This window comes from Rhincodon typus, chromosome 10 (genome assembly GCF_021869965.1).
Source record: "Rhincodon typus isolate 14 chromosome 10, sRhiTyp1.1, whole genome shotgun sequence".
NCBI classification, from domain to species: Eukaryota; Metazoa; Chordata; class Chondrichthyes; order Orectolobiformes; family Rhincodontidae; genus Rhincodon; species Rhincodon typus.
Genome location: NC_063341.1, coordinates 2,628,555 through 2,655,136, shown reverse-complemented (window position 1 = coordinate 2,655,136; position 26,582 = coordinate 2,628,555). Strand labels below are relative to the sequence as shown.

Here is a 26,582-nt window from a genome sequence, read left to right as displayed (position 1 = left end):
GGGCTGCGTTCATAATTCTCTGTAATCTTGGGCAGAGCAGTTGCCAATCTGTGATGCATCCAGATAGGATGCTTTAGATGGTGCTTCTATAAACATTGTTAACGGTCATTGTGGACATGCCAAATTTCCTTAGCCATCTGAGGAAGGAGAGGCATTGGTGTGCTTTCTTGACTGTAGAATCAATGTGGACGGACCAGGTCAGGTTGTTGGTGATATTTACTTCTAGGAATTTGAAGCTCTCGAATATCTCCACCTCAGCACCATTGATACAGACAGGGACGTGTCCTTCACTCCACTTCCTCAAGTCGATGACCAGCTGAAATTTTGCTGATATTGAGGGAGAAATTATTGTCTTTACACCATGCCACCAAGCTCTCAATCTCCTCCCTGTGCTCAGTCTTGTTGTTGTTTGAGATCTGACCCACTATGATGGTGTCATCAGCAAATTTGTAAATGGAGTTAGAGCTGAATTTGGCCACACAGTTGTGAGTGTATAAGGAGTATAGAAAGGAGCTGAGTACACAGCCTTGCGGGGCACTGGTGCTGAGGATTATGGTGGAGGAGGTATTGTCGTCTATCCTTAGTGATCAAGGTCTGCGGGTCAGGAAGTCGAGGATCCAGTTGCAGAGGGGTTTGCAGAGTCCTAGGTCTCGGAGTTTGGAGCTGAGTGTTGTTGGAATTATGGTGTTGAAGGCAGAGCTCAAGTCAATAAATAGGAGGCAGGTGACCTCCTTGTTATCCAGATGTTCCTAGGGGTGAGTGTAGGGCTGGGGAGATGGTGTCTGCTATGGACCTGTTGCGATGGTGGGCAAATTGTAATGGATCAAGACAATCTGGGAGGCTGAAGGTGTTGTGCGCATCTCGAAGCAGTTGGGAACCTCAGATCGGAGTAAGGAGAGGTTAAAGATATCTGTGAATGCTCCCACCAGCTGGTCTGCGCAGGATCTGAGTTCACAGACGAGAATTCTGTCTGGGCCAGTCGCTTTCCGTAGGTTCACCCTCAAGAAGGCCGATCTGACATCTGCAGTGGTGACTGTGGGTGCAAGGTGAACCTGAGGCTGTCGGGGGCAGGTGACATCATTTCACTGAGCTTCTGTTCAAAAGGAACATAGAATACATTGAGCTCATCGTGGAGGGATGTATTTTTGCCAGCGATTCTAATAAGACTTTGCTTTGTAGCCCATTACATTGTGAAAGCCTTATCACAAACGATGGGTATTCACATGCTTAGTCTCGGAGCCTAGTTTAGCCTGGTATTGCCTCTTGGCGCCTCTGATGGCTTTGCAAAGATTGTACCTAGATTTCCTCTATAGCTCAGGGTCACCAATTTGAACGTCTCACTTCTGGACTTTAGTAGGGAGTGGATGTCCTAGCTCATCTGTGGCTTCCGGTTGGGGAGCACATGGACTAATGTCTTTGGCACACAGTCTCTACTCACTTACTGATGAGGTCTGTAACAGCAGTGGCATACTCATTTAGGTTAGCTACTGAGTTCTTGAATATGGACTAGCCCACCGACTCCCAGCAGTCATGTAGGAGTTCATCCATTACTTCAGACCAACCACTGTATGACTTTCTGTTGTGGATCCCCATGCGTCAGTTTCTGCTTGCACCCAGGAGAAGGAGCTTACTCTTATGGTCCCGTTTACCAAAATGCAGGCAAGGGATGGCGTGGTAGGCGTCTTTGATGGTTGGAATCTAATCGAGGAGTTCAGAGCGGGTTTTCTATAGAATAACATTTATCTGGAAGTGAGTTACCTAAAGGATCCTATTTGAGGTGCTCAGGATGGTTTATACATAGAAAAGCTGATCTCTTGGGAGTAAATTGTTTTTGCTAGTGTTTAGATGAATGCAGCGGGAGTGGATCTCATAGAGACTTATAAAATTCTAACAGGGTAGATGCAGGGAGGATGTTCCCGATGGTGGGTGTGTCCAGAACCAGGGGTCACAGTATGAGGATTTGGGGTAGACATTTAGGACTGAGATGAGGAGACATTTCTTCACCGAAAAAGTGGTGAGCCTGTGGAATTCATTACCACAGGAAGTTGTTGATACCAAAACATTAAATGTATTCAAGAGGTGACAAGATATAGCACTTAGAGTGAATGGGATCAAAGGTTATGGGGAGGAAGCAGAGTTAAGCTATTGGGTTGGATGATCAACCATGATCATGATAAATGGCAGAGTAGACTCTTAAGGGCAGAATGGCCTCCTCCTGCTCCTATCCTATATGTTTCTATGTTAAATTACAGGTTAGAATCTAATTGAGGGGTTCGGTGTAGTTTACATGCAGAGTAAGAGATATCTCAAAGTGTGTTACAGACTGGAAAATAATTGGGGGTTTGGAGGGGGGAGAATTTATACAGAATAACATATACTGGGGAGTGAGATACATAGTGGATTCTATTTGAGGTGTTCAGGGTGGTTTATATGTAGAAAAGCAGATATCTGGGAGTGAGTTACAGCGTGGAATCTAATCAGAAAGATTGAGGAGTTTATATATAAAATAACAGATAATCAGGAATGGATTACAGACTGTACTCTAATTGAGAGGTTCGGGATGGTTTATGTATAGAATAACAAGAGGGAGTTACAGACTGGAATCTAATCAAGGGGCTCGGAATGGTTTATATATAGGATAACAGATACCTGGGAGTGAGTTACAGACTGGAATCCAATCAAGGCATTTGGGGTGGGCAGCTTATACGTTGTGTAACATGCATGTACTCTCCAAAGTTATTACTGATGGGGCCTGGTATTAGTTCTTTCTCTGCACTTCTCTTTGTCAGCTAGTTTTAGTGTTGTGTTTCTGTATTTGGTCCGTGGAAACAGTTGATCCCTTTGTTGTAGCCAAGGGAGCTCTGTGGGTCCTCACTGGCCCCTATGTTGTTGGCTTGGGAGTGTCCAATGGGTGAGAAATGGAAATAAGAATACCTGATGGTGATGGCGAGCTGAGTAGCGGCAGATCGAGAGTAGAGTACAGAACGTGGCGTGATTGTGGAGGTTCACTCCATTATTTTGTCTTCCTCTTTCTTGCCCCTCATCCACAGAGCAGTTTCTCCAATGCGATGCGTCGGTTATCAAGCAGATCATGGAATCGATTGAGTCTGGTCACCAAATCACCATGAACATGCTTTTACAAGCTCAGTCCGATGTTCAGGACAGTTTGCGGCACAACTGGTCAGTATGGTTGTTCTCTACTTCGCTTGCGAAAAGGCTCTAGCATTTTGTAGTCAGAGCGTGTCACTGCGGCCACCATACAAACCAAAAGACTCTTTAAATGATTTGGATGTGAATACAGGAGAAATGGTTAGAAAATTTACAGATGACACCAAAAACTGGTGGGGGAGCCGTCAGTGAAGAAGGTTATCTCAGAGTACAACGGGACCTTGATCACATGGGCCCTTGGGCCGAGGAGTGGCAGATGGCGTTTAATTCAGATAAATGTGAGGTGCTGCATTTTCATGAGGCAAATCGGGGCAGAGCTTTTACACTTAATGATAAGGTCCTGGAGAGTCTTGCCGGACAAAGAGACCTTGGGGTGCAGGTTCATAGCTCCTTGAAGGTGGAGTCGCAGGGACAAAGGGTAGTGAGGAAGGTTTTTGGCACGCTTGCCTTTATTGGTCAATGCATTGGGTATAGGAGTTGGGAGGTCATGTTGCAGTTGTACAGGACATTGGTTAAGCCACTAAAACAGAAATTGCCAGAAAAGCTCAGCAGGCCTAGCAGCATCTGTGAAGAAAAAAATCAGAGTTAACGTTTCGGGTCCGGTGACCCTTCTCCAGAACTGGGGAAGGGCCACCGGACCCGAAACATTAACTCTGAATTTTTCTTCACAGGTGCTGCTAGACCTGCTGAGCTTTTCCAGCAATTTCTGTTTTTGTTCCTGATTTATGGCAATCGCAATTCTTTCGGTTTTTATTATTTAGGCCACATTTGGAATACTGCATTAAATTCTGGTCTCCCTGCTACAGGAAAGCTGTTAAACTTGAGAGGGTGCAGAAATTATTTACGAGGATGTTGCCAGGTTGAAAGGTTTGAGTTATAAGGAGAGACTGAATATGCTGGGACATTTTTCCCTGGAGCGTCGGAGGCTGAGAGGTGACCTTCTAGAGGTTTATAAAATCATGAGGGGCATAGATAAGTGAATAGCTAAGGTCTTTTCCTCAGTGTAGGGGAGCCCAAAACTAGAAGCCATAAGTTTAAGGTGGGAGAGGTAAGATTTAAAAGGGACCTAAGGGGCAACTTTTTCACGCAGAGAGTGGTGAGTGTATGGAATGAGCTGCCAGAGGAAGTGGTGGAGGCTGGTACAATTACAGCATTGAAAAGGCTTCTGGATGGGTACATGAATAGGAAGGGTTTAGAAGGATATGGGCCAAATGCTGGCAAATGGAATGAAATCAGTTTAGGATATCTGGTCAGTATGGATAAATTGGACCAAAGGGTCTGTTTCTGTGCTGTACATCTCTATGACTCTAGGCCAACTGATTCCCTGCCCTTCCAGTACCCACCATCCACATATCCCAGATTTAATCATTACTTGGCAGCTATGCCTTCAGCTGCTGAGGTCTGGAGTTACCCTCTCTCCTTGTCTCCTTGGCTTAGCATCTTATGACACTTCTTACGACCGACTTTCTGAACCAAACTTTTCATCAATTGCACTCACATCTCCCACTATCACTTTGGGTCAACCTTTCATTGATAACACCTCCGTGATGCTTTGCGATATTTTACTACAGGAAACATGCTTCGTAAATGCAGGCTGTTGCTGTTGTCACAAGCATTATGGTGAATCATCCAATCACCAACCTCCATTCAGAATACCCACTCAATGTCATTCAATCACCGCTATCCAATCGCCGTCCTCCAGTCGCCTTCCTGCAACCACTATCATCTACTGACTGTTATCCACTCCAAATCCTGCCATCCCTGTCCTTCATTTACTGCCATCCACTCAACATTTTTTGTCCACTAGCCATCAACCGGTTATCATCTTGTGTTGAATGTGGGGAGGCAATGGCCTAGTGGTATTATCGCTGGGCTGTTAATCCAGAGACCCGGATAATGTTCTGGGGACCCGGGTTCAAATCCCGCCACAGCAGATGGTGGAATTTGAATTCAATAAATATCTGGAATTAAGAATCTAATGATGACCACGAATCCATTGTCGATTGTCGGAAAAAACCCATCTGGTTCACTAATGTCCTTTATGGAAGGAAACTGCCATCCGTACCTGGTCTGGGCTACATGTGACTCCAATCCCACAGTAATGTGGTTGACTCTTAACTGTCTTCTGGGCAATTAGGGATGGACAATAAATGCTGCCTTAGCCAGCGATGCCCTCATTTCCTGTTAATGAATAAAAGAAAGTTCTTGTCCTGATTTAACCTGGCAGTTAAGGATTGTAGCCAATTCCCTGAGACAAGATGAATTGGAGGTTGTAGACTTGCTCACCGAGCTGGTGTGTTTGATTGCAGACGTTTCGTCGCCCTGCTAGGTAATAGGTAATAATTACTCAGCGAGCAATTCTATAACTGTATCCACAACCCGAGCTACAGATCTTCCCAAAAAACTTTAAACAAGATGAATTTGGAGTGTGGACTTGAGGACTGGGGCAGGGGGTTCCTTAAGAATGTGTCCTGGGTGGAAAGGTAGTTTTGTGGAATGAGGGTGACGTTGCTGAAACTTAGGGTGTGACAGGGTAGGCACAACATTTCAAAGGCAGATAGGTCTGGAACCAGGGGACTTCTCCTCAGGTTGAGGGGTAGGCCAGTCAGGACTGAGGGGAGGAAGAGTGTCTTCACTCAGAGGGGGGATGGTGGGGAGGCAAATCTTTGGAATTTCAGAGCCTGTGGAAATTGTGGAGCATGTTCAAGACAGAAATTGATAGCAAGCGATGTGGGGATAGTGATCATTTGACAATAAACCTAATAGGCTGTGAGACCAGTCAGAGGAAGCAGAGCGATCCACAAATCCCACTGTCTCTGTCAACCAGTGGACTGAGGGAAAGGGGTGTCAGTGAGGAAACTACCTGTGTCTGCCCTTCAGGGTGGGATTATTTCTGGGTGACCTGGGACAGGATAGCTTATTCTCACACCCTCTCCTTCTTGGTGCAGGTTTGACCAATACCTGAAAACATACCCAGATCAGCCTATCGAGCGTTCGCCTTCCATGTTGATCCTGAGGTCAATCCAGACGATAAGCCGGAAGGTGAGTCGCTTGGGTAAATCCCCTCCCTGTGACCTGCATTGGCCTTTCATGGATAGCCCAGGGCTCTTTTTAGCCAGTGATAGGTTTTTTGGAATGTTGTGGTGTAGGAAAGGTGACAGCCAATTCATGCACAGCAAGCTCCCGCCAACAGCAATGTGTTGGTGACTGGTTAATCTGTCTTTGTGATGTCGGTGGAGCAGAGAAGTATGAGCCAGGACACTGGGAGAACTCCAGGCTGTCTGTGAGCTACACAAACACCTAACATAAGAGAATCGGTCAAGCTCATCAAGTGGTTGATCAATATTTAGTAGAAGTGACATTCATAAACAAAGACCCATCCTCTGTCACCAGAAGGAATATCGTAGACTCCCTAGAGTGTGGAAGCAGGCCATTTGGCCCATCGAGTCCACACCACCCTCTGAGGAACATCCCTCCCAGACTCCCCTTAACCCTGCATCTCCCATTGCTAACCCACCCAGCCCGAACCCCCTGGACACTATGGGCAATTTAGCATGACCAATGCACCTAACCTGCACATCTTTGGACTGTGGGAGGAAACTGGAGCACCCGGAGGAAACCCACGCAGACGCGGGGAGAACGTGCGAGCTCCACATGGACAGTTGCCCGAGGGTTGAGTCGAATCCGTGTCCCTTGAGCTGTGAGGCAGCAGTGCTAACCACTGAGCCACTGTGCCGCCTGTGAATATGTTCGATCCTCGCCCATTTTACAAATAACCCGGAGGCATGGGGACCCTGTTGCTTTCTCCATGGCAACCCTTGTCCAATCAGAGTCAACTTGTCAAGAAATCAGCCCGCTGCACGCCAGTGATGGGAATTACTTGAAATTTGGCTTTCTTGCACATGGTCCAAAAGATACAAGGTTTTGGTAACACCTTTCTTTTCGGTAACATCCTCTTTCAAATTGTACACAGTGGGACCTTTCAAAGTAGACAAGGGCCATGGTTTGACATCTCATCTGAAAGCCCCTGACAATCCGAGACTCCCGTTGGAGAGTATGACAAAGACCGGATACTAGAGCTTCAAGTAACTGTGGAACGTCAGAAGACGGCACTACCTTTTGAAGAGTTGTCCCCAGTGCACGGGCCAGCGCCGAAACAGGTCGCTATGACCGTCATAGCCGTTTGTAGGATCTTGCTGTGCCTAGGCTGCCTACCATGACAGCAGCGTTAGGTGTGTCAGGAAAAGAAAAAAAAACCTTGTTATCCCCATGAAGGCCTTGAGGTTGTGAACGGCGCTACAGAGATGCAGTGGAGGCAACTCTTGGGATAGGGGTTGGCTAGCGGTCATTGTCCGAAGGTATGACATTGAGCTGACTGGGACTGATTGAGATGCAATTCCGTTGTGACGGGATTCTGGACGGATTTGAGAGGGTGGGAATATAAATGATTGAAAGGACATGGGGAGCAGGCAGAAATGTGATAGGAAATGTGGAAGGTGAGTCATAACCACATTGAAGGTGGAACGGGGTCGATGGGCCAAATGGTCTACTTCTGCCTTTCCTATTTCCTGTGTTTACGTGCCAACACGCTTCCCCTAGCAGAACAGGAGGAGAAATAAAAGGAACAACATATCTTTGGTGGTCAGGGAAAGGATGCTTCTCCTTGTGGGTAGGATAGGTGGTGGGACGGGGAGCAATAGGAGAGAGTCGGTTTCAGGGGGGGCATTCAAGGACAGGGTGGGGTTGGTCACAGGCGAGGGTGATGTCGCGAGCGAGCACTTTAGGGGAGAGCAAGGCGGGGTTCAGTTTTGCAGTTGCACAGCTGGGACATGCAACTGAAGGTCCTGCCTCGAGCTTTCTTTCTCTGTCTCTCTCTCTGTTTTTCTCTCTACCTCTGTGCTTTTCAGAACCGCTCATGGAGGGAGCTGGTGGCTATCATCAGGTCGGTCGTCACCTTCCGGCGGATGATCTGGAATTCCCGGCTCCGCCTTCACTTCATCCACTTCCTGCGCGATGAGGTCTACAACAACGAGCAGAGTAAGGCCACAAAGTGGGGGGGGGGAGCGCGGCGGGGGGAGGGGGGGGGGTGGGGGGTGGGGGGGGGGGGGGGGGGGGGCAGGGGCAGCGGCTCACACTAGAACCAGGAGGTTGGGGGAAGCTGCCCTTCACCACACTGCCAGTGGTAGAGCGTAAGAAATAGAAACAGGAGTAGACCATTCAGCCCCTCGAAGCCCAGCCCGCCATTCACCAAGATCTTGGCTAATCTGTCCTCAAATTCTCTTGTGTGTCAGGTTCTTGTAGCCCTCAACTCCTTGGACATTTCAGGAATCTATCTATCTCCATACTATCGGTGATCTAGCCTCTGCAACGCTAGAGAATTCTAGGGGGTAGAGAATTCCAGACATTCACTACCCTCTGAGAGAAGAAATTCCTTCGCATCTCAGTTACATTCACCCACTAATGAAAGCACCATCTAACCTGTCAAAACGCGTTTCATATATTTCATTAAGATCACTCCTCGTTCTTCTAAACTCCAAAGAATAAAGGCCTAACCTGATTCGCCATTCTTGATAAGGCACCTCCTTCATCTCTGGGATCAGCCCAGTGAATTTCTTTTGAACAGCCTTGAATTCCAGTACATCTTCTCTTAAATACCAGGAGCCAAACTGTACACAGTACTCTGGGTGCAGCATCACCAACACCCTGAACGATTTGATCCCTATTTTTAAACTCTGACCACTCCCCCACGCCCCCCACCACCACTAGTAATGAAAGCCAAAATTCTGTATGTGTTCCTAATTACTTGTTGCATGTTACACCAACTTTGTGTTTCATGCACAAGAACACGCAGATCCCTCTGCACTGCACCTTCCTTTTTCGAGTCTCTCTCCATTTAAGTAGTAGTCCGCCTTTGACTCTTCCAGAGTTCATGACCTCACTCTTTTCTACACTAAACTCCATCTGCCGTGTTTTCTTTTAGCTCCCTCCTTCAACCTATCTATGTCCCCTTGCAATTTCCTTATGTCTTGATAACATGGAACAAAGCCCTTTGGCCCATCACCCTGATGCTTGCCCACCTCCTGACACCCCTGATGTCCGCGTTTGTGCCACCAATGGTTCACCAACTGTTGGAAGCAAGACTTCACCCTTTGTGGTATCAAGCTTTCCTGAATTTTGAGAGGCTGCCCCATTTTTACAGTGGATTTGTCCTGGAGATCAATGGAAAGTTTGTTACAAAACCACACATTCTGAGTTTACACCTAACAGAGGCTTTTGCCAATGACAGTCACCACTGAATTCTGGTCACCCTGCTATAGGAAAGATGTTATTCAACTGGAAAGGATGCAAAAAGATTCACAAGGATGTTGCCAGGACTAAAGGGTTTGAGTTACAAGGTAAGGCTGGATAGGCTGGGGCATTTTCCTTTGGAGCATCAGAGGCTGAGGGGTGACCTCGTAGAGGTTTATAAAATCATGAGGACCATGGATACGGTGAATAGTCAAGGTCTTTTCCCCAGGGTAGGGGAGTCCAAAACTAGAGGGCATAGGTTTAAGGTGAGAGGGGAATGTTTTTAAAAGGGACCTAAGGGGCAACTTTCTAACACAGAAGTGGTGCTTATATGGAATGAGCTGCCAGAGAAAGTGGTAGAGGTGACTACAATTAAACATTTAAATGACATTTGGACAGGTACATGAACAGGAGAGGTTTAGAGGGATACAGGACTAGTTCAGTTTAGGAAACCTGATCAGCATGGACGAGTTGAGCCAAGGGTCTGTTTCTGTGCTGTATGACTCTACAGCTGTCACTGCCCATATCAGCCACCTTCAGCGCATCGAAGAAATTCTCCTCTCTGGTTTCGGGCAGTCATTTAAAATCTGAGTTCCCATCTGTGTACTGACCCTCCTGATCGCATTTACTCTGTCGAAATCTCCTATGATTTTGACCACGTCTATCAAAGCTCCCTTTGATTCCCCCTCCCCTTTGAGGCGCCCTGTCCCAGATTCTCCAACTCCTCCACAGTTCTGAAGTCACTGGGCACTGTCTCTTTAGTGCCCCTTCTGACCGCTGCCATCAATTACCAAATAAAGTCAATTCAGGGAATAGGGCACCTCCCCAAGGAGAGTCAGGATGCAGACCTTGCATGGGGAATGTGAAGGTGAGTGTAACTTTGTAATGAGCCGATCCCCTCCATCCCACTAACAACTTTCTCTCTCTGCAATTTTCAGACACCGTGACATCTCGCATCATGACCAGGGTGCCATCCCAGGGCAGCTCCCTCGTCTTCCGAGGGATCGATTATGTGGACGATTCTGACACACCCCACTTGAAAAAGCGAATGATGTTCAATCGACAGATCATTATCAACTACCTGGTCAATGATCTGCACTTCTGCATGGAAATCGAGCAGTAAGTGGGCGCAAGACTGGGCATCAGAGTAGCTGCCTGCCTGGTGATGGGTGAAGGTGGAGAGATGAATGCTTAATATTAGTGCGTGTTTGTGGCGGTGCTGGATAATTTATTGCCTGTCCCTAGTTGCCCCCTTGAGAAGGTGGGGATGAGCTGCCTTCTTGAACCACTACAGTCCATGTGCTGTAGGTAGACCCACAATGCCCTTAGGGAGGAATTCCAGGATTGTGATCCAGTGACATTTGAAGGAACGGTGATATATTTTCAAGTCAGGATGGTGAGTGGCCTGGAGGGGAACTTGCAGGGGGTGGTATTGCCATGAGGCTGCTGCCTCTCAGTATTCTGTAAGTTTCAATCAGATCCACCCCCCTCATCCTCCTAAAACCCATCCAGTACAGACCAGGAGACCTCAACTGCTCCTCGTATGACAAGACCTTCATCCCTGGATCATTCTTGTAAACTTCCTCTGGACCCCCTCCAATACCAGAACATTCTTCCTTTCTTTCAGGGGCCAAAACTGCTCACAATATTCTAAATGCGGTCTGACCAGAGCCTTATACAGACTGAGCAGTCCATCCCTGCTCTTGTATTCTAGCCCTAATCAAATGAATGCTAACGTTGCAATTACCTACCCAAACACCAACTGAACCTGCATGTTAACCTTAAGAGAATTCTGAATTTGAACTCCCAAGTGACTTTGTATGTCAGATTTCCGAAACCTTTCCCATTTTGTGAAATAGACTATGCCCCTATTCTTCCTACCAAATTGCATAACCTCACACGTTCCCACATTGTATTCCATCTACGACTTCTTTGCCCATTCTCCTAGCCTATCCAAGTCCTTCAACAGCCTCCCCCCTTCTTCAACTAACTTTTGTGTCATCTGCAAACTCAGCAACAATGCCCTTAATTCCTTTGTCCGGATCGTTAATATATAACATGAATAGCTGTCGTACAAACATGGACCCCTACAGATCTCCACGGAGTAAAGCTCCTCTATGTTGTCATGGGAGTGTTTGATGGGGACAGGGACAGCACGGGGTCAGATATAAAGTTCCTCTTTACACTGATTTGTTTTGGTGCTGATTATTCTGTTCAGTGTCTCTGCTCTTTCAGGTACGTGAAACGGTCTGAAGCTGCGATCATGATGGCTCAAATGGGAATGCACGATGAGATTTACGAAGGATTGCTTCAGGCCAAAGTGGAAATGATCATCAGACTCTTCCTGCACGCGGACACGCTGCCGAGGCTCAGGGTTAGCACCGTCAGCCTGGGCTGAAGGGCCTTGCTGCTGTCGCAGCGTATTAACACCGAGACCGCTCACAGGGGCCTGGATCCTTCACGCTGGGAGGGTCAGCCCCTTCAGGAGAGGAGGGCAGTGGGGTCTGTGCCCTTCCCACAGTGACAGTCAGCACCTACAGTCGGACCATTGATCCTGCTCCACCATTCACTCCCATCATACACCACCCTGGGTCTCAACATTTGCTATAGCCAGGGCTAGCACCAAGGTCAGGGGGCCCACTGATGCCCCTGTGGTGGGCCTCATGCCCTACAAGATCATTCTGCTCCCTTCCCCTCCCCAGCCCTACATGCCCTTACTCAGTGCAGGTTTGTGGCATAACATAATATTAAACATCACCGAATTGTTACAGTGCAGAAGGAGGCCATTCCGCCCTTCCTGTCTGGAGCGGCTCTCCGAATGAGCAATTCACTGAGTGTCATTCTCTTGCCTTCTCCCTGTCACCCTGCACATTGCTCCTTTACAAATAACAGTCTCATTCCCTTCAGAATGTTTCAATTGAAGCTGCCTCCACCACACTCTCAGGCAGTGCATCCCACACCTTAACCACTTGCTGGCTGAAAATGTTTTTCCTCATCTCATTTTTGTTTCCTTTACCAATTACTTTCAATCTTGGCCTCTCGCTCTCAATCCTTTCAGGAGTGGGAACATTTTTTCCCTATTGACTCTGTCCAGACCGTTCCCGATTTTGAATTCCTCAATCAAATTTCCTCTCAGCCTTCCCTTCTCCAAGGAAGACAGGCCCAACTTCTCCAATCTATCTTCGTAACTGACATTCCTCATCTATGCAGCCTTCCTCTTTTTAGTATACTTTATTCTCATTTTCTTTATCAATTTCTTGGTCCTTCTTTGTGCAGTTCTAAAATTCTCCCAATCCTTAGGCTTACAGTTTTCATGAAAACTTTATAAGTCTTGTCCTTTGATCTAATGCTTCATTTAACTTCCTTTGTTAGTCATGGTTCTCTTGCTTTTCCTTTTGGGTATTTCATATCTAATGTCCCTCATCCCTTGGAGGGATCCACTTGGGAATCCAATGGGTATGTTGGTCATGGCCATGGAGCACATTTTGAGGTCTAAGGCACCTGAAGGAAACCGTGTCTTGTGAATGACGTTGATGTTTTCTTTCTGGGTAGGTGAATATCACGGACTACGAGAAAGACAGGATCATCATGAGCAGTCGCCATGGCAAACTGGAGCCGGATCTGTTCCACCAAGCACGGATGACCATCATCCTCCCTCTGCTTCACTTCTGGAGAAGGTCAGCTCTCTCACAACAGGAAGAGTCTCACAATGTATTTTGCCCTGGTTTCTTTTACGAGACAGATTGAACGAGAGGTGTTGAGCAGTCTGTGGTCACATAAACAGCTTGTGAGGCCTTGGGTTTTTTTTTTAAATGTTGGTACAATAGAAGCAGCCTGGACGGCTGTAACCAGGATTTCTAGATTTTTTTTGGGTTTAGCTTTAAACAGTTGCTGTTGGAGTCTCAGCAGGGAAGAAGCTGCAGTAAATGTCTCCTGGCAGCTACTCTGAGTTTTCCATTGATATTTTTTCTCTTTCTCTCTGCTGCTGGCTTGCACATGAGACAATCTGTTTCTGAATTTGCCTTTTTGCCAAGGGCCGCATTTATGGGATGTTACTAAATGGAACAAGTTAATTAGTAATATTTACTGTATCATTTGTTTTGTTAAATTTTCCAATCGAGTTGTTATTCCTTTTTTTTGTTGTATTTTAACTATAGTATTTGCACAAATTATGTTTTGCTTAACGTCGAGTAGTTTGACCAGTTGCATTGCATCTGAATCACAGTGCATTACATTTGCCTTTAAAATAAGAAACGTTTAGGGTCTAGGCTTCCTTCTTAATATATTTTGAGAGGGTCTGGTCTGGTCCATAACAACAGTGACACTGGATCCACTGGAGAGTGCCAGTGAGGTGCTGGCTCCAGTGCCAGTACCACTGCACTTGGTATCGTCCTGGAGAATGTGGGTTCAAATCCCACCTTAGCAGCTGGTGGAATTCCAACTGAGTGCATAAATCTGGAATCAAAAGTTAATTTCAATGATGGTGACCACGGTGATTGTGGTATTGATTTGTCTTGGTTCCCTAAGCAAAGGAATTGTTTATCCAGCTTGGCCTCTGTGTGACTCCAGACCCACAGCCACATTGTTGGCTCCAAACTTCGCTCTGGAAGTGGCCCAGCGAGAACATAGTTCAGGGGCATCTAGGGATGGGCAACCAACACTGGCCTTGCCCATAACCCGTTTAAAAAAAACACCTCCTTGGAGTTGGCATTTTGGGCAGCTCTCAGCACAGGCCTTCATGCTGTAGGATGTTTGAAACTGCAACACGAATACCAATGCTAGCCACAAACCTCCTCTAAGCGAGAGAGACAGTTTACTTCAGGGGGTGCACCGTTGATGTTGAAACCACTGAAATAACCTCACCGAGGCCAGTATTCCATCACCAAGTCACTCTTTATTTACACGGTACATGGACTCTGACTGATGTGATTCTATGACCAGCTAGCTCAGAGCCAGTCCCTACAAAGAGGAGAATCTCTGAGACTCCAGTCAGCCAGGGCTCTCTGTTTGGACCAGATTAACAACCTCCATCAGGGATCTCATACTCAATGAGTCGCTGAGCAATCTGTTCCAAGCCAATAAAGCAAACAGCTTGTGAGGTCTTGGGGCACTTTTAAAAGTTGGAACAATAGAGGTCGCATGAAAGACTGCGGGGTCAAGCTCCCACAGAACCAGGATTTTAGTTTAACTTTCAGCAGTTGCTGGGGTCTTGAAGCTGGATGTTACAGCTCAAAGCTGGGGGTCTCTTCCTGCTGCTAGAATTGCATATGAGACAATCTATTTTACTGAATTTGTCTTTGCTAAGGGTGTGTTTATGGGATGTTACTATAAAGAAACAGTTATGGTTTAGTAGTTAAATAATCTATTATTCTGTTAAGTTTTTCAGTAGAGTTAAGTTATTCCAGTTCTTCTTTCTTTTGTTTGTATTTTAACTGTAGGGTAAGAATAAAGTGTGTTTTGCTTCAAGCCTGGTAGTCTGACCAATTGAATTGCACCAAGGACACAATGCGTTACACTTGCCTTTAAAAATAAAAAAAAGTTGGTGTCTAGGCTGTCTTCTTAAAATGACACATCTGACAGTGTGGCACTCCCTCCGCACTGACCCTCCGACAGTGTGGCACTCCCTCAGCGCTGACCCTCCGACAGTGTGGCACTCCCACAGTACTGACCCTCTGACAGTGTGACACTCCCTCAGTACTGACCTTCCAACAGTGTGGCCCTCCGACAGTGTGGCACTCCCTCAGTACTGACCTTCCAACAGTGCGGCACTCCCTCACTACTGACCCTCAGACAGTGTGACACTCCCACAGTACTGACCCTCTGACAGTGCGACCCTCCCTCAGTACTGACCTTCCGACAGTGCGGTGCTCCCCTCAGGTTACACCTTTCTGTATTATGAGTCCTAGTGAGGCTTGGACATGTAACCTTCGGGGCTCTTTGGAAGTGCTGAGCCATGCCTGATGATTCTTGATTTTCAAAAATATCTGCTACTTGCAAAGGGTATGTGAGAGGGGGAGTGATAGATCTCTGAATGTTTTCATCAGAGTTGGGCATGTTGATCTCTCTCTTTCTCTGTCTGTCCTTGTCACAGATACTGTGTTGCGAATGCTTTAAGGATACTTGGGAAACCTCGGCCTTCATGGAAGAAGGAGCATTTGCCTCCAAATTATCTCTATCCATCTCTTCAATATATGACCAGTGCCTTGATGCCTCAGTATACTGCAGGTGAGCATCACCCAGGGAATGAATGGCAAAGATTAAACAGTTTGAATGAATCATTGAAATAAGTTTTCACCTCAGTCATTCTATTTTCCATTTCTGACTCAGTGGCTGCAAACTGTAGTAGTCCACCTTCCATTCTACATCACCTCACCCTGTACCCCTTCCACACCCGTCTGACATGGACCTGGGCCTGGAGGCTCTGTGTTGTTTGTTGACTGTAAACATTTGACACAAAGCCTTTGACTGGTGCCAGTCCATTGTCAGTCAAAGGGTCAAAGAAAATAGTAATATGGAGATCGAAAAGTCTTAGACTGAGACTCCTCTCTGAGTGTTGAGGTTGGTTGGCTCACCGAGCTGGTTTGTTGTTTTGCAGACATTTTGTTACCATGCTTGGTAACATCCTCAGTGCAGCCTCCGATGAAACATCGGTGTGTTTTCCCGCCTGGTTTTTGAACTCTGGGGTCCGTTGAGATGGATTGCCTCACTTCCGGTTTTCCTTCATAGTGGAATGTATATGGGGTCGAGTTCAATGTGTTTATTAATAGCATGCTTCATGGAGTGCCATGCTTCCAGAAATTCTCGTGCTTGTCTTTGCCTAGCCTGTCCCAGGATCTTGGTGTTGTCCCAGTCGAAGTCGTGGTTCTCCTTGTCCATGTGGATTGAGATGAATGAGTATTGATTGTGTCTTTTTGTAGCTAGCTGGTGTTCATGTACTCTTGTTGTTAGTTTCCTTCCCGTTTGTCCAATGTAGTGTTTCTCGCAGTCTCTGCAGGGGATTTTGTAGATGACATTGGTCCTGTCCATGGTGGGGAGTGGGTCTTTAGTTCGGGTGAGCAGTTGTCACAGGGTTGACGTGGGCTTGTGTGCCACTCTGATGCCCAACGGTCATAGGAGTCTTGTGGTGAGTTCCGACATGTTCCTGATGTAGGGTAGTGTGGTGAGTGTGTCGGGGCATGTAGAATCTTTCTGATGCTGTTCGTGCAGGCAGTAGATCTGTAGCTCGGGTTGTGGGTGTTGAGGTTGGTTGGCTTGCTGAGCTGTTTTGTTGTTTTGCAATCTCTGAGTGATTGATGGAGACAGTGTAGAGGGAGCTTTACTCTGTATCTAACCCCATGCTGTCCCTGTCCTGGGAGTGTCTGATGGGGACAGTGTGAAGAGAGCTTTTGTCTGTATTGAACCCCATGCTTTATGTGACCTGGGAGTGTCTGATGGAGACAGTGTAGAGCGAGCTTTACTCTGTATTGAACCCTATGCTGTCCCTGTCCTGGGAGGGTTTGATGGGGACAGTGTGGAGAGAGCTTTAGTCTGTATTGAACCCCATGCTTTACGTGACCTGGGAATGTTTGATGGGGACAGTTTATCGAAAGCTTTACTCTGTATGCTTTCCAACTTTTTAAAAAATCTGACCTTTCATCAGAACTGATAAAGGTTATTGACATGACAGATTTGAACCTGGTGGCAAGTCAAGAATGAAGCAGCAAAAGGAGAGAAATCCAATAAACGTCCCTGGAGAAAAAGTGCGACGGAAACTAATGGGCCATTTTCAGGATAGCAACTTTTAACTAGTGGAGTGCCACAGGGCTCAGTGCTGAGGCCACAGTTAGTCACAATATACTGTGACTTGGATGACGGAAGTGAAATGTACTATCGCCAAGCTTGCAGATGTCACAAAAATAGATGGGAAGGCAAGTGGAGATGAGATAAAGAGGGATATTGACAGGCTAAGGAACTGGGCTAAAATTTGGCAAATGAAATATTATGGGGGAAAATGTGAGGTTATGCACTTTGGCAAGAATTGCTGAATGATATTGAAATGGAGAAAGACTGCAGAAAGCTATGGAATAGAGGAATTTGAAAGTCCTTGTGCATGAATCACTAAAAGTTTGTATACAAATTCAACAGGGAATAGGGAAGGCAGATAAAATGTTGGCCTTTATTTAAAGTAGGATGATTTTGCTTAAAAATTATACTACTGAGAGCAAAGCTAGAATACTGTAAATGGTTTTGGGCCCCTTATCTAAGGGAATATATACAGGTATCAGAAACGATCAGAAGTAATCAGAAGTTAACTTGGCTAATACGGGGTATGGAGCGACTGTCCTATGAGGAGAGGTTGAGTAGGTTTGGTTTGTACACAGTGGAGTTTAGAAGAATGAGAGGAAGCCTTATTTAAATATTCAAGATTTTTATGGGATTTGACAAAGAGACGTTGTTTCTCCTTGTGGAACAGTCTAGGACCTGAGAGCATCATCTCAGAATAAGTCGTCATCCGTTGAAGGTAGAGATGAGAAGGAAGTGATCAGACGGTAGGGAAGTTCTAAAATTCCTTACAGTAGGGGGCTGTCAAGGCTAGGTCATAAAGTACATTCAATGCTGAGACAGACAGATCTTTAATCAGGAAGGAATCGAGGGTTCTGGGTAAAAAGGCAGGAAAGTGGAGTTGAGGATGATCGGATCAGACATGATCTCATTGAATGGTGGAGCAGACGCGATGGGCTGAATAGCCTACCTCTGCTCCTATGTCTTGTGGTCGTAATAAATAGGACCAGGAGTAGACCATTCAGCCCATTGAATATGGTCATTCAGTATGGTCCTGACTGATCTTGAGTCCTAACTCCACTTTCCTGCTCCCTCACCATGTCCTTTGGTTTTGTGAGAGACCAATGCTCTGTCTCCCTCAGCCTTCAATAGATTCAACAATGGGGCACCTCTGGGTGATTCGCATCATTCTGAGTGAAGAGAGTTCTCCTCGTCTGTGTCTCCTAAAAGTGATCATCCCCCTCTCCCCTTGTTTTGGAGTCCCCCGACCAGTGAAAACGGTCTTTGTGTCTACCCTCTGTTTCAAAGCCTTGTAGGTTTCAGGACAGACCCTCAAACTCAGTGGCCAACATAGTGAGTATTCACTGCCATACCTCCACTGCACATTCTCTCTTCCAGGGCCAGAACCGACAGAGCACTCTAGATGTGCTCTCACAAAACAGCTGGTACAACAGTTGTGGGTACATCCTTTACTTCTGCACTCTGCTACCCTTGCAATAACAGCCGCTGTGCCATCATGCTCGCTGCATCTATATGCCACGTTCTCACAAGTCTCAAAGGGGAGGCAGAGCTGGTACTGAATGAAGGACAAAACCGATGATGCCACACTACAAAAGGAGATGGGAATGGCAGAAATAAAGAAATGTAAGAAATGTTGTAAATGGTATAGCAGAACCGTCAGCAATTGCCATCTTTTGCAAAGAATTGGGGCAAGGATTCTGACCTGAAGTGTTTGAACTGGGGTTTGAGTTTAAAAAGACTGAAGTGTCTCATAGATGTGGGTTTACCTCCAGCAGGGTATTTTGTTTGATGTGGCAATGCTTGTTATCTTGTTATGTCTTGTTATCCATATGTTATGGCATAGGAGACTATGGATATCGTGGTATTGAAGAATCTAACAGACATATGTTACAAGTAGTGATTTATATACGAACATTGCATTCCTCAGACACATCAGTGTCTGGGCTAACATGGAACATTGCATAAAGCAGCATACTTCCAATACAGCGTCATGCTTTGAGCAACCCATGATAAGATGGAGTCAGAGACCTTTCTACCTTCAAGTTGCATGCTGCAAACCATGGATGATCTCATGAGCGTGTCTCCTAAAGATGTGCTGACTCCGAGAAAGAGCAACAATAACATTCTTCAGTAGTCACTGGAACATCATGGCAGGCCGAAGACAGGAAGGTCAGAGTATGAGCAAGATGGAGAAGGATGTTGGAAGACAAAGACAAGCTCAGGGTGCTGCTTTAGGAACTGAATGGAGGTGTTCCGCATGGTCACCCCAGCCAACATTGCCTCTCCCTCCAGTGTTAGAAAACAAGAACACCGAGGGTCTGCACTCAGTAGTAAACTGCATTCTCACCTGAACCTTGAGCAGCACAAAGAGATGGGCCAAAAGGATAGTTATTGCATCTCCCCAGACAGTGAATGGCAGGGGAAAGGGATGATGGAGGAGTGGATCAGGATGTCATGGAGGGAGCATTCCCATTGGAATGCTGGGAGGAGGCAAAGCAAGGGAGTATGTATTTGGTGGCGACATCATGGTGGAGCTGGTGGCAATGGTGGAGGATGAATCTTTTAGAGTCATAGAGTCACACAGCATTGAGACAGACCCTTTGATCTAAATAGTCCATAATCCCAAACTAATCTAGTCCCACCTGCCTATGCATGGCCCATATCCCTCCAAACATTTCTTATACATGTACTTATCTAAATGTCTTTTAAACATTGTAACTGTACCCAATTCCACCACTTTCTCTGAAAGTTCATTCCACACAAAAACTACCCTTTGTGTGAAAAAAATTGTCCCCATCTCTTTTTTAAATCTCTCTCTTCTCACTTTAAAAGTATGCCGCTAGTCTTGAAATCCCCCACCCTAGGGAAAAGACACCTGCCATTCACCTTATCTATGCCCCTCATGATTTTACAAACCTCTATATGGTCGCCCGTCAACCTGCTACGCTCCAGTGAATAAAGTCCCAGCCTATCCAGACTCTCCTTATAACTCAAACCCTACATTCCTGGCAACATCCTGGTAAATCTCTTCCGAACCTTGTCCAGCTTGTTAATATCCTTCCGATAACTGAGCGACCAGTACTGGACACAGTTCTCCAGAGGGGCCTCACCAACGTTCTGTATGATCTCAACATGAAGTCCCAACTCCTATTCTCAAAGGTCTGAGCAATGAAGGCAAGCATGCTAAACACCTTCTTAACCACCCTGTCTATATATGATGTGAACTTCAAAGAATTATGTACCTGGAGGCTGGGAGCACAGGACACCTGATTGGTTTCCCTTGTCCCCAGTGGGAGTGGGAGGGAAGGAGATGGTGTTGAGGGAGATATACTCTGATGTGGACATACCATTGTCTGGGCCTTGAGCATGCGGTAATATCATGTATGTGCAGACTGACAGAGTCAGCACTTGTTCACGATTCTTAGTCTAGTGTGAATTGCCCTACTGTGAGATGGTACTAGCGACCGTGTTATCATTTTGTGTCACTGTTGGCTCATCTGTTTTCCAGAGGAGTTCCCGACCCTCCGGTTCACACTGGCAAAAGGGATCCAGTTACTGATGCCTCAGGAGAAGGACGATGCTAATGCTGCAGGTGAGACTCAATCCTGAGCTGGCCCTGATTTGGAATCCTGCTCAATTTGTCCTTTTATAGAGGCAGGGTTTCCAGCTTGGAATAAGAGCAGAAAGGTTCAGCACATCAATCGCTGTCTGGGGTGAGAGGATCTGAATTAATGCTTTGAATGGAATGTGACTCTGCTTGAGAACTTCAAAGGACTGTGCCCTGGGCGTCTGTGGAAATAACAGACATCTGCCCTTCCAGCATCCCTGGTTTTGGATAGATATTTTCTGAATCAACCTGTTCAGGGATGTCATTACACACTTCTGGAGCAGATGGGACTTGAACCCTCTCTCTCTCCCACTCTCTCTCTCTCTCTCTCTCTCTCTCTCTCTCTCTCTCTCTCTCTCTGTTACTCTCTCTCTCTTTCTCTGTTTCTGTCAGGGTCTCTTTCTTTCTCACTTTTGCTGCTATGTTTCCTGTTGGTTTTTCAGATTTTTTCCCCTCTCTCTCTCCTTTGCCTCCCTTATGAGACAATTCCCCAATCCCAGGGATCCCTCTATATTTCTGATGGCCCTGCCCCCCCTCACTCTGTGTCTGTGTTACTGTTGAATGGTTATGTGGACAATCGACACTACTCCATTGGCTCCTGTGGACACGAACATTGACAGAGTGTATACCATCAGAGACAGGAGCTCCGCATGGAAGGATACCAATGCAATTACCCCCGGTATCACGAGACACCATGTTGCAGGCCAGAGGGAGCTTCTGTCCCTGGCAGAAATCAGTAAGAGATGTCATTGCCCAAAGACAGAGCTCAGCTGTATGGCTGCCTTGCCTCACCTTCACCTCACTGGAAGTTGTGATCATCCCTCCAATGTGTTGTTCAGATTCGTAACTCTCTCCTTTTATCTCTCTCTGCAGAGCAAGGGAAAGATGCTGTCCAGGAATCTCAGATCTCTCAAAGTGAGTCAGGAGTGCACAGGGCTGCAGAGGTGCTGTGGGACATGAGCAGAGCCCCTGAGCTCAGCTTCACTGACATCGGGGTGTGGAGGGGCAGGGGTTTGGGTGATAGAAAAGGGCTATTGAAGGTGGTAGCCACGCTGAACCTCTCTGTGACTGCCTCCTTGCAAAGGGACGAAGGGGACAGGTGTGGTATTTCTGAGTCGTGTGCCCACAAATACATCAGTGCAGTGACCAATGCCCCCCCCCCCCCCCAAAACATAACCTGGTCAGTGCTGCAGCCCAGGAACACAACTGAGTTCCCCCAGGTGCAGAGTGCTTTCACTACACACACATGGCATTGAGAAAGCAACACTGTTGAATTTATCCACAGGTAGGGGTCCCTTCCACTCCATTAATGTCTAGGTGATCTGTGGTCACTGTTACCACTTCGGGAGATATGTGCCCACTACTTTGGCAGCTACCAGCTTTCCTACATCCTAGGACACTCTCATGTACCTGCTGCGTTTGAGATTCCAGGCGCATTACAAGCCTAGTTACCTGGGGTCAAGGGCTATCCATTGTGAGTGTGGCTCATGACATCATTGAGCAACCTGGAAGGAATCAGGAAGGCTAATGGAATATTGGCCCTTATTTCAAGGGAGTAGGAGTTTAAGAGCAGGGAAATCCCATAACCATCTGGAGTACTGTGAGCAGTTTTGGTCTCCTTTATTTTGAGAAAAGGTATCATTTCATTGGAGGCAGTTCAAAAAATGTTCAACTAGGATGATCCTTGTGATTGGAGAATTGTCTCATAAGCAAAGAATATACAGATTTGGGACTCTGCTCACTGGAGTTTAGAAGAATCAGAGGTGATCTCAATGAAACATATAGGATTCTTCAGGGCTTGACAGAGTAATTGCTGCGGGGATGTTTCCACTCACGGGAGAGTCTAGGGCCAGAGGGCATAGTCTCAGAATAAAGAGGTGCCAATTTTAGACTGAGATGAGGAAGAATTTCTTTTCTGAGGGTTGAGAGTCTTTGCCACAGAGAGCTGTGGGGACATAGTCCTTGCACATTCTTAAGGCTGAGATAGATTATTGATGAGGAGTAGAATCAAGGGTCACAGGGAAAGGACAGGAAAGTGGATGTGAGGAATGTCAGATCAGCCTTGAATGGTGGAGTGGGCTCAAGGGGCCGAATGACCTACTCCTGCTTCTGTTTCTTCTGGTCTTTATGGTATGAACCCCATAACTGATGTGGAGCACAGATATAATGGCTGTCCTTTGTTTGGCCCTGGTGGAGCAGACGATAGGCCTGCTGAAGATGTGGTTCTGATGCTTGGACCAGTCTTGCTAAGGGTGGGGGTAGGGGTCTTGGGCCATGATGTCAAAATCTGGTTTTACACAGTGGGGCTGAAATTCAGCCTCTGTTGGTTTTGTTTACAGGTTGTAAATACAAGCCCACGTTTGGCCTTGTCTGATTTGTTTACCTGTACGTGACACTCCCCTACTGGACAGTGACAAGCCACAGGCCTACAGTGAGCACTGGGGACAGGGTGGCTCTGACATAGACGGTGCTCAGACAGGTTGGAGCTATGGACAGATGGAGAGTGTGGGGTGATGTTTAAACAGCGACAAGGTGTAGGAGGGAGTGTTGGTCCTGCCAGCTATGTGGCCACTTGGCATCAAGGCGAAGCACCCTCCAAAAAAACTCATAGCAAACTTGTAAAAATGTTCAGTGGAACATGTATGTGGGGACAAATTGAATTTTATTTCAAGTTCAAGTCCAAATGTTTTGTAATGCATTATGCAAATTGATAAATAAAGTATATATGTTTTGGAAAAACAGGTTTTATTACAAACGTATTGAGACAGCTAAAGATGGAATGTGTAGAAAATATGTTATATCAATTGTAGCCTCTATGATTTCCAGTTTTCCTTGGCCTATATACCTGATGTATTGTGTCATCATGAAGGCTATTCCAATTGTGTTGAGTGGGTCATGTTGTATGGAGACAAGTTAAATTTTATTGCAAGTTCTGTGAAATTCAAGTTGAAATGTTTTCTAATGTATTTTTACAAATGTAATGAATAAAGTATATATTTTGGAAGAGAAACTCTTCAGGTACATAGAAATCTGGATGTTCTAATACATAGGAACATTGAAATTAGGGTTGGGGAATAAATGCAGCCTAGCCAGCAACACCCTCACCCCATGAATAAATAAAAACACAATGCAAGAGTAGGCATTTCAGCTCTTCGAGCCTGCTCCCTCATTCAATGTGGTCATGGCTGATTATCCAACTCAGTCCCCTGTTCCCACTTTCTCCTGTACCCTTTGATAATTTAGCCCTAGGCTTTCTGTCTAACTCTTCTTGAAAACATTCAACATTTTGGGTGTCAAATGCTTTTGGTGGCAGAAAATTCCACTCTCTGGGTGAAGAAATTTCATCTCATCTCCGTCCGAAATGGTCTATCCTGTACCTTTAGGCGGTGATCCCTAGCTCTGGACTCCCCAGTCATCAGGAACACCCTTCTTGCATTTACCATGTCTAGTCCTGTTAGAATTTTATAGGTTTCTATGAGGTTCCAACCCCCCACGTTCTAACAATGACTCCCACTGCCCCGCAGCCCTAACAATCCAGTCTCTCTTCAAATGTCAATTCTACCATCCCAGGAATCAGTTTGGTCAATCTTGTACATGAAAATCACAGAATCATAGAATCATCTACAGTGTGGAAACAGGCCCTTCGGGCCAACAAGTCCACACCGAACCTCAGAGCATCCCACCCAGACCCATCCCCCGATAACCCACCTAATCTACACCTCCCTGAACTCTACGGGCAATTTAGCATGGCCAATCCAAACAAACCTGCACATCTATGGACTCGAAATCACAAGAGGTTAGAATGCAGGTACAGCATGTGACTAGAAAGGCAAGTGAAATGCTGTCTTTTAATGTAAGAGGAATTGGAGTACAAAAACAGGGCAATAACATCAGCCAGCATCTTGAATTGTGCAGCAGACTCAAGGGGCTGAATGGCCTACTCCTGCTCTCTAACTTTTATTCCCATACTCTGTTAAATATATACTCTGTTTCTCTCAATGTTTGTTTTGGTCAGTGTCACTTTCTGTCTGCTACGTATTCCCATTCCCTGGTGGAGAGCTTAGTGGAGTATGTGGATATGGGTAAGTGGGTTTGGTAGAGTTGGAGGTGGAGCATCTGAGTTGGCACACACTGCCACCTCTATGCCCATTTCCGATTCATCGTCGACATCGCCTTAACCCTCCTCACAGCATTATTTTCAGTGATTTGTTACAGTGCACGGGTCCCACAGAGCTTCAGTAGCTTACCAGTTCAAACACAGTGACAGCACGGTGAGGGCTGACCACCGCCTATAAGCAACGGGCATTTAATGAAATTGGAGCACAACGGGTATGATAACTGTCAGGATCTCTTTTTCTGTCAGTAGAGGCTGAATAGGCTGGAGCTAATGTCCCTGGAGTGTCCGAGGCTGAAGGGTTACCTTATAGAGATTTATATAATCCACATGAGGGGCATGAATAGGATGAATAGCCAAGGTCTTTTTCCCAGGGTAGATGAGTATATGAGTTGAGAGGTCATGTTGCCGCTGTACAGGACATTGGTTAGGCCACTATTGGAATACTGCGTGCAATTCTGGTCTCCCTATTATAGAAAGGATGTTGTGAAACTTGAAAGGGTTCAGAAAAGATTTACAAGAACGTTGGCAGGGTTGGAGGGTTTGAGCTATAGGGAGAGGCTATATAGACTGGGGCTATTTTCCCTGGGGCATAGGAGGTTGAGGGGGTGACCTTACAGAGGTTTGTAAAATCATGAGGTGCATAGATAGGGCAAATAGACAAGGTCTTTTCCCTGGGGTGGGGGAGTCCAAAACTAGAGGGCATAGGTTTGAGGTGAGAAGGGAAAGATTTAAAAGGGATCTAAGGGGCAACTTTTTCACACAAAGGGTGGTGCATGTACGGAATGAGCTTCCAGAGGAGGTGGTGGAGGCTGGTACAATTACAACATTTAAAAGGCATCTGGATGGTATATGAATAGGCAGCATTTTGAGAGATATGGGCCAAATGCTGGTAAATGGGACTAGGTGTATTTAGGATATCTGGTTGGCATGGATAAGTTGGACTGAAGCGTCTGTTTCCGTGCTGTATACCTCTATGACTCTAGAGGGCGTAGGTTTAAGGTGAGAGTGGAAAGATTTAAAAGGGACCCGAGGGGCTACTTTTTCATGCAGTGGGTGGTGTATGGAATGAGCTGGCAGAGGAAGTGGTACAATTATAACATCTGAAAGGCATCTGGATTTTTTTTTACTATTCATTGTGATGTGGGTGTCGCTGGCTGGGCCAGCATTTCTTGCCCATCCCTAGTTACCCTTGAGAAGGTGGTGGTGAGCTGTCTTCTTGAACTGCTGCATTCCTCCTGCTATGGGTTGACCCACAATGCTATTAGGGAGGGAATTCCAGGATTTTGACCCGAATTCCAGGATTTTGACCCAGTGAATAAGAAGGGTTTAGAGGAATATGGGCCAAATGTTGGCAAATGGGACGAGATGAGTTCAGGATATTTGGTCAGCATGGATGGGTTTGACCATAGGGTCCATTTCCGTGCTGTGCATCTCTATGACTCAATGACACTGGAGCCTGATTATCAACATCCTTTGGGTTACCATTGACTAGAAACTGAACTGGATTCACTACATAAACGCAGTGACTCCAACAGTAGACAACAAGGTGTAGAGCTGGATGAACACAGCAGGTCAAGCAGCATCAGAGGAGCAGGAAGGCTGACGTTTCGGGCCTAGACC

At 46.2% G+C, this 26,582-nt stretch overlaps 1 protein-coding gene across 1 annotated transcript in view; it reads left to right on the top strand.

The window, feature by feature from the left end:
• Positions 1-23,359, top strand: part of LOC109918949 (regulator of G protein signaling like 1) — an 89,644-nt gene extending 66,285 nt beyond the window's left edge. Inside the window, exons 14-23 of the mRNA XM_048602006.1 lie at positions 3,051-3,180; positions 6,117-6,210; positions 8,076-8,205; positions 10,395-10,575; positions 11,692-11,830; positions 13,009-13,133; positions 15,548-15,681; positions 20,747-20,830; positions 21,719-21,944; positions 23,257-23,359. Of these exons, the coding sequence (XP_048457963.1) occupies positions 3,051-3,180; positions 6,117-6,210; positions 8,076-8,205; positions 10,395-10,575; positions 11,692-11,830; positions 13,009-13,133; positions 15,548-15,681; positions 20,747-20,830; positions 21,719-21,944; positions 23,257-23,359 (1,346 nt within the window). The remainder of the gene's footprint in view (positions 1-3,050; positions 3,181-6,116; positions 6,211-8,075; positions 8,206-10,394; positions 10,576-11,691; positions 11,831-13,008; positions 13,134-15,547; positions 15,682-20,746; positions 20,831-21,718; positions 21,945-23,256) is intronic.
• The last annotated feature ends 3,223 nt before the right edge of the window (positions 23,360-26,582 follow it).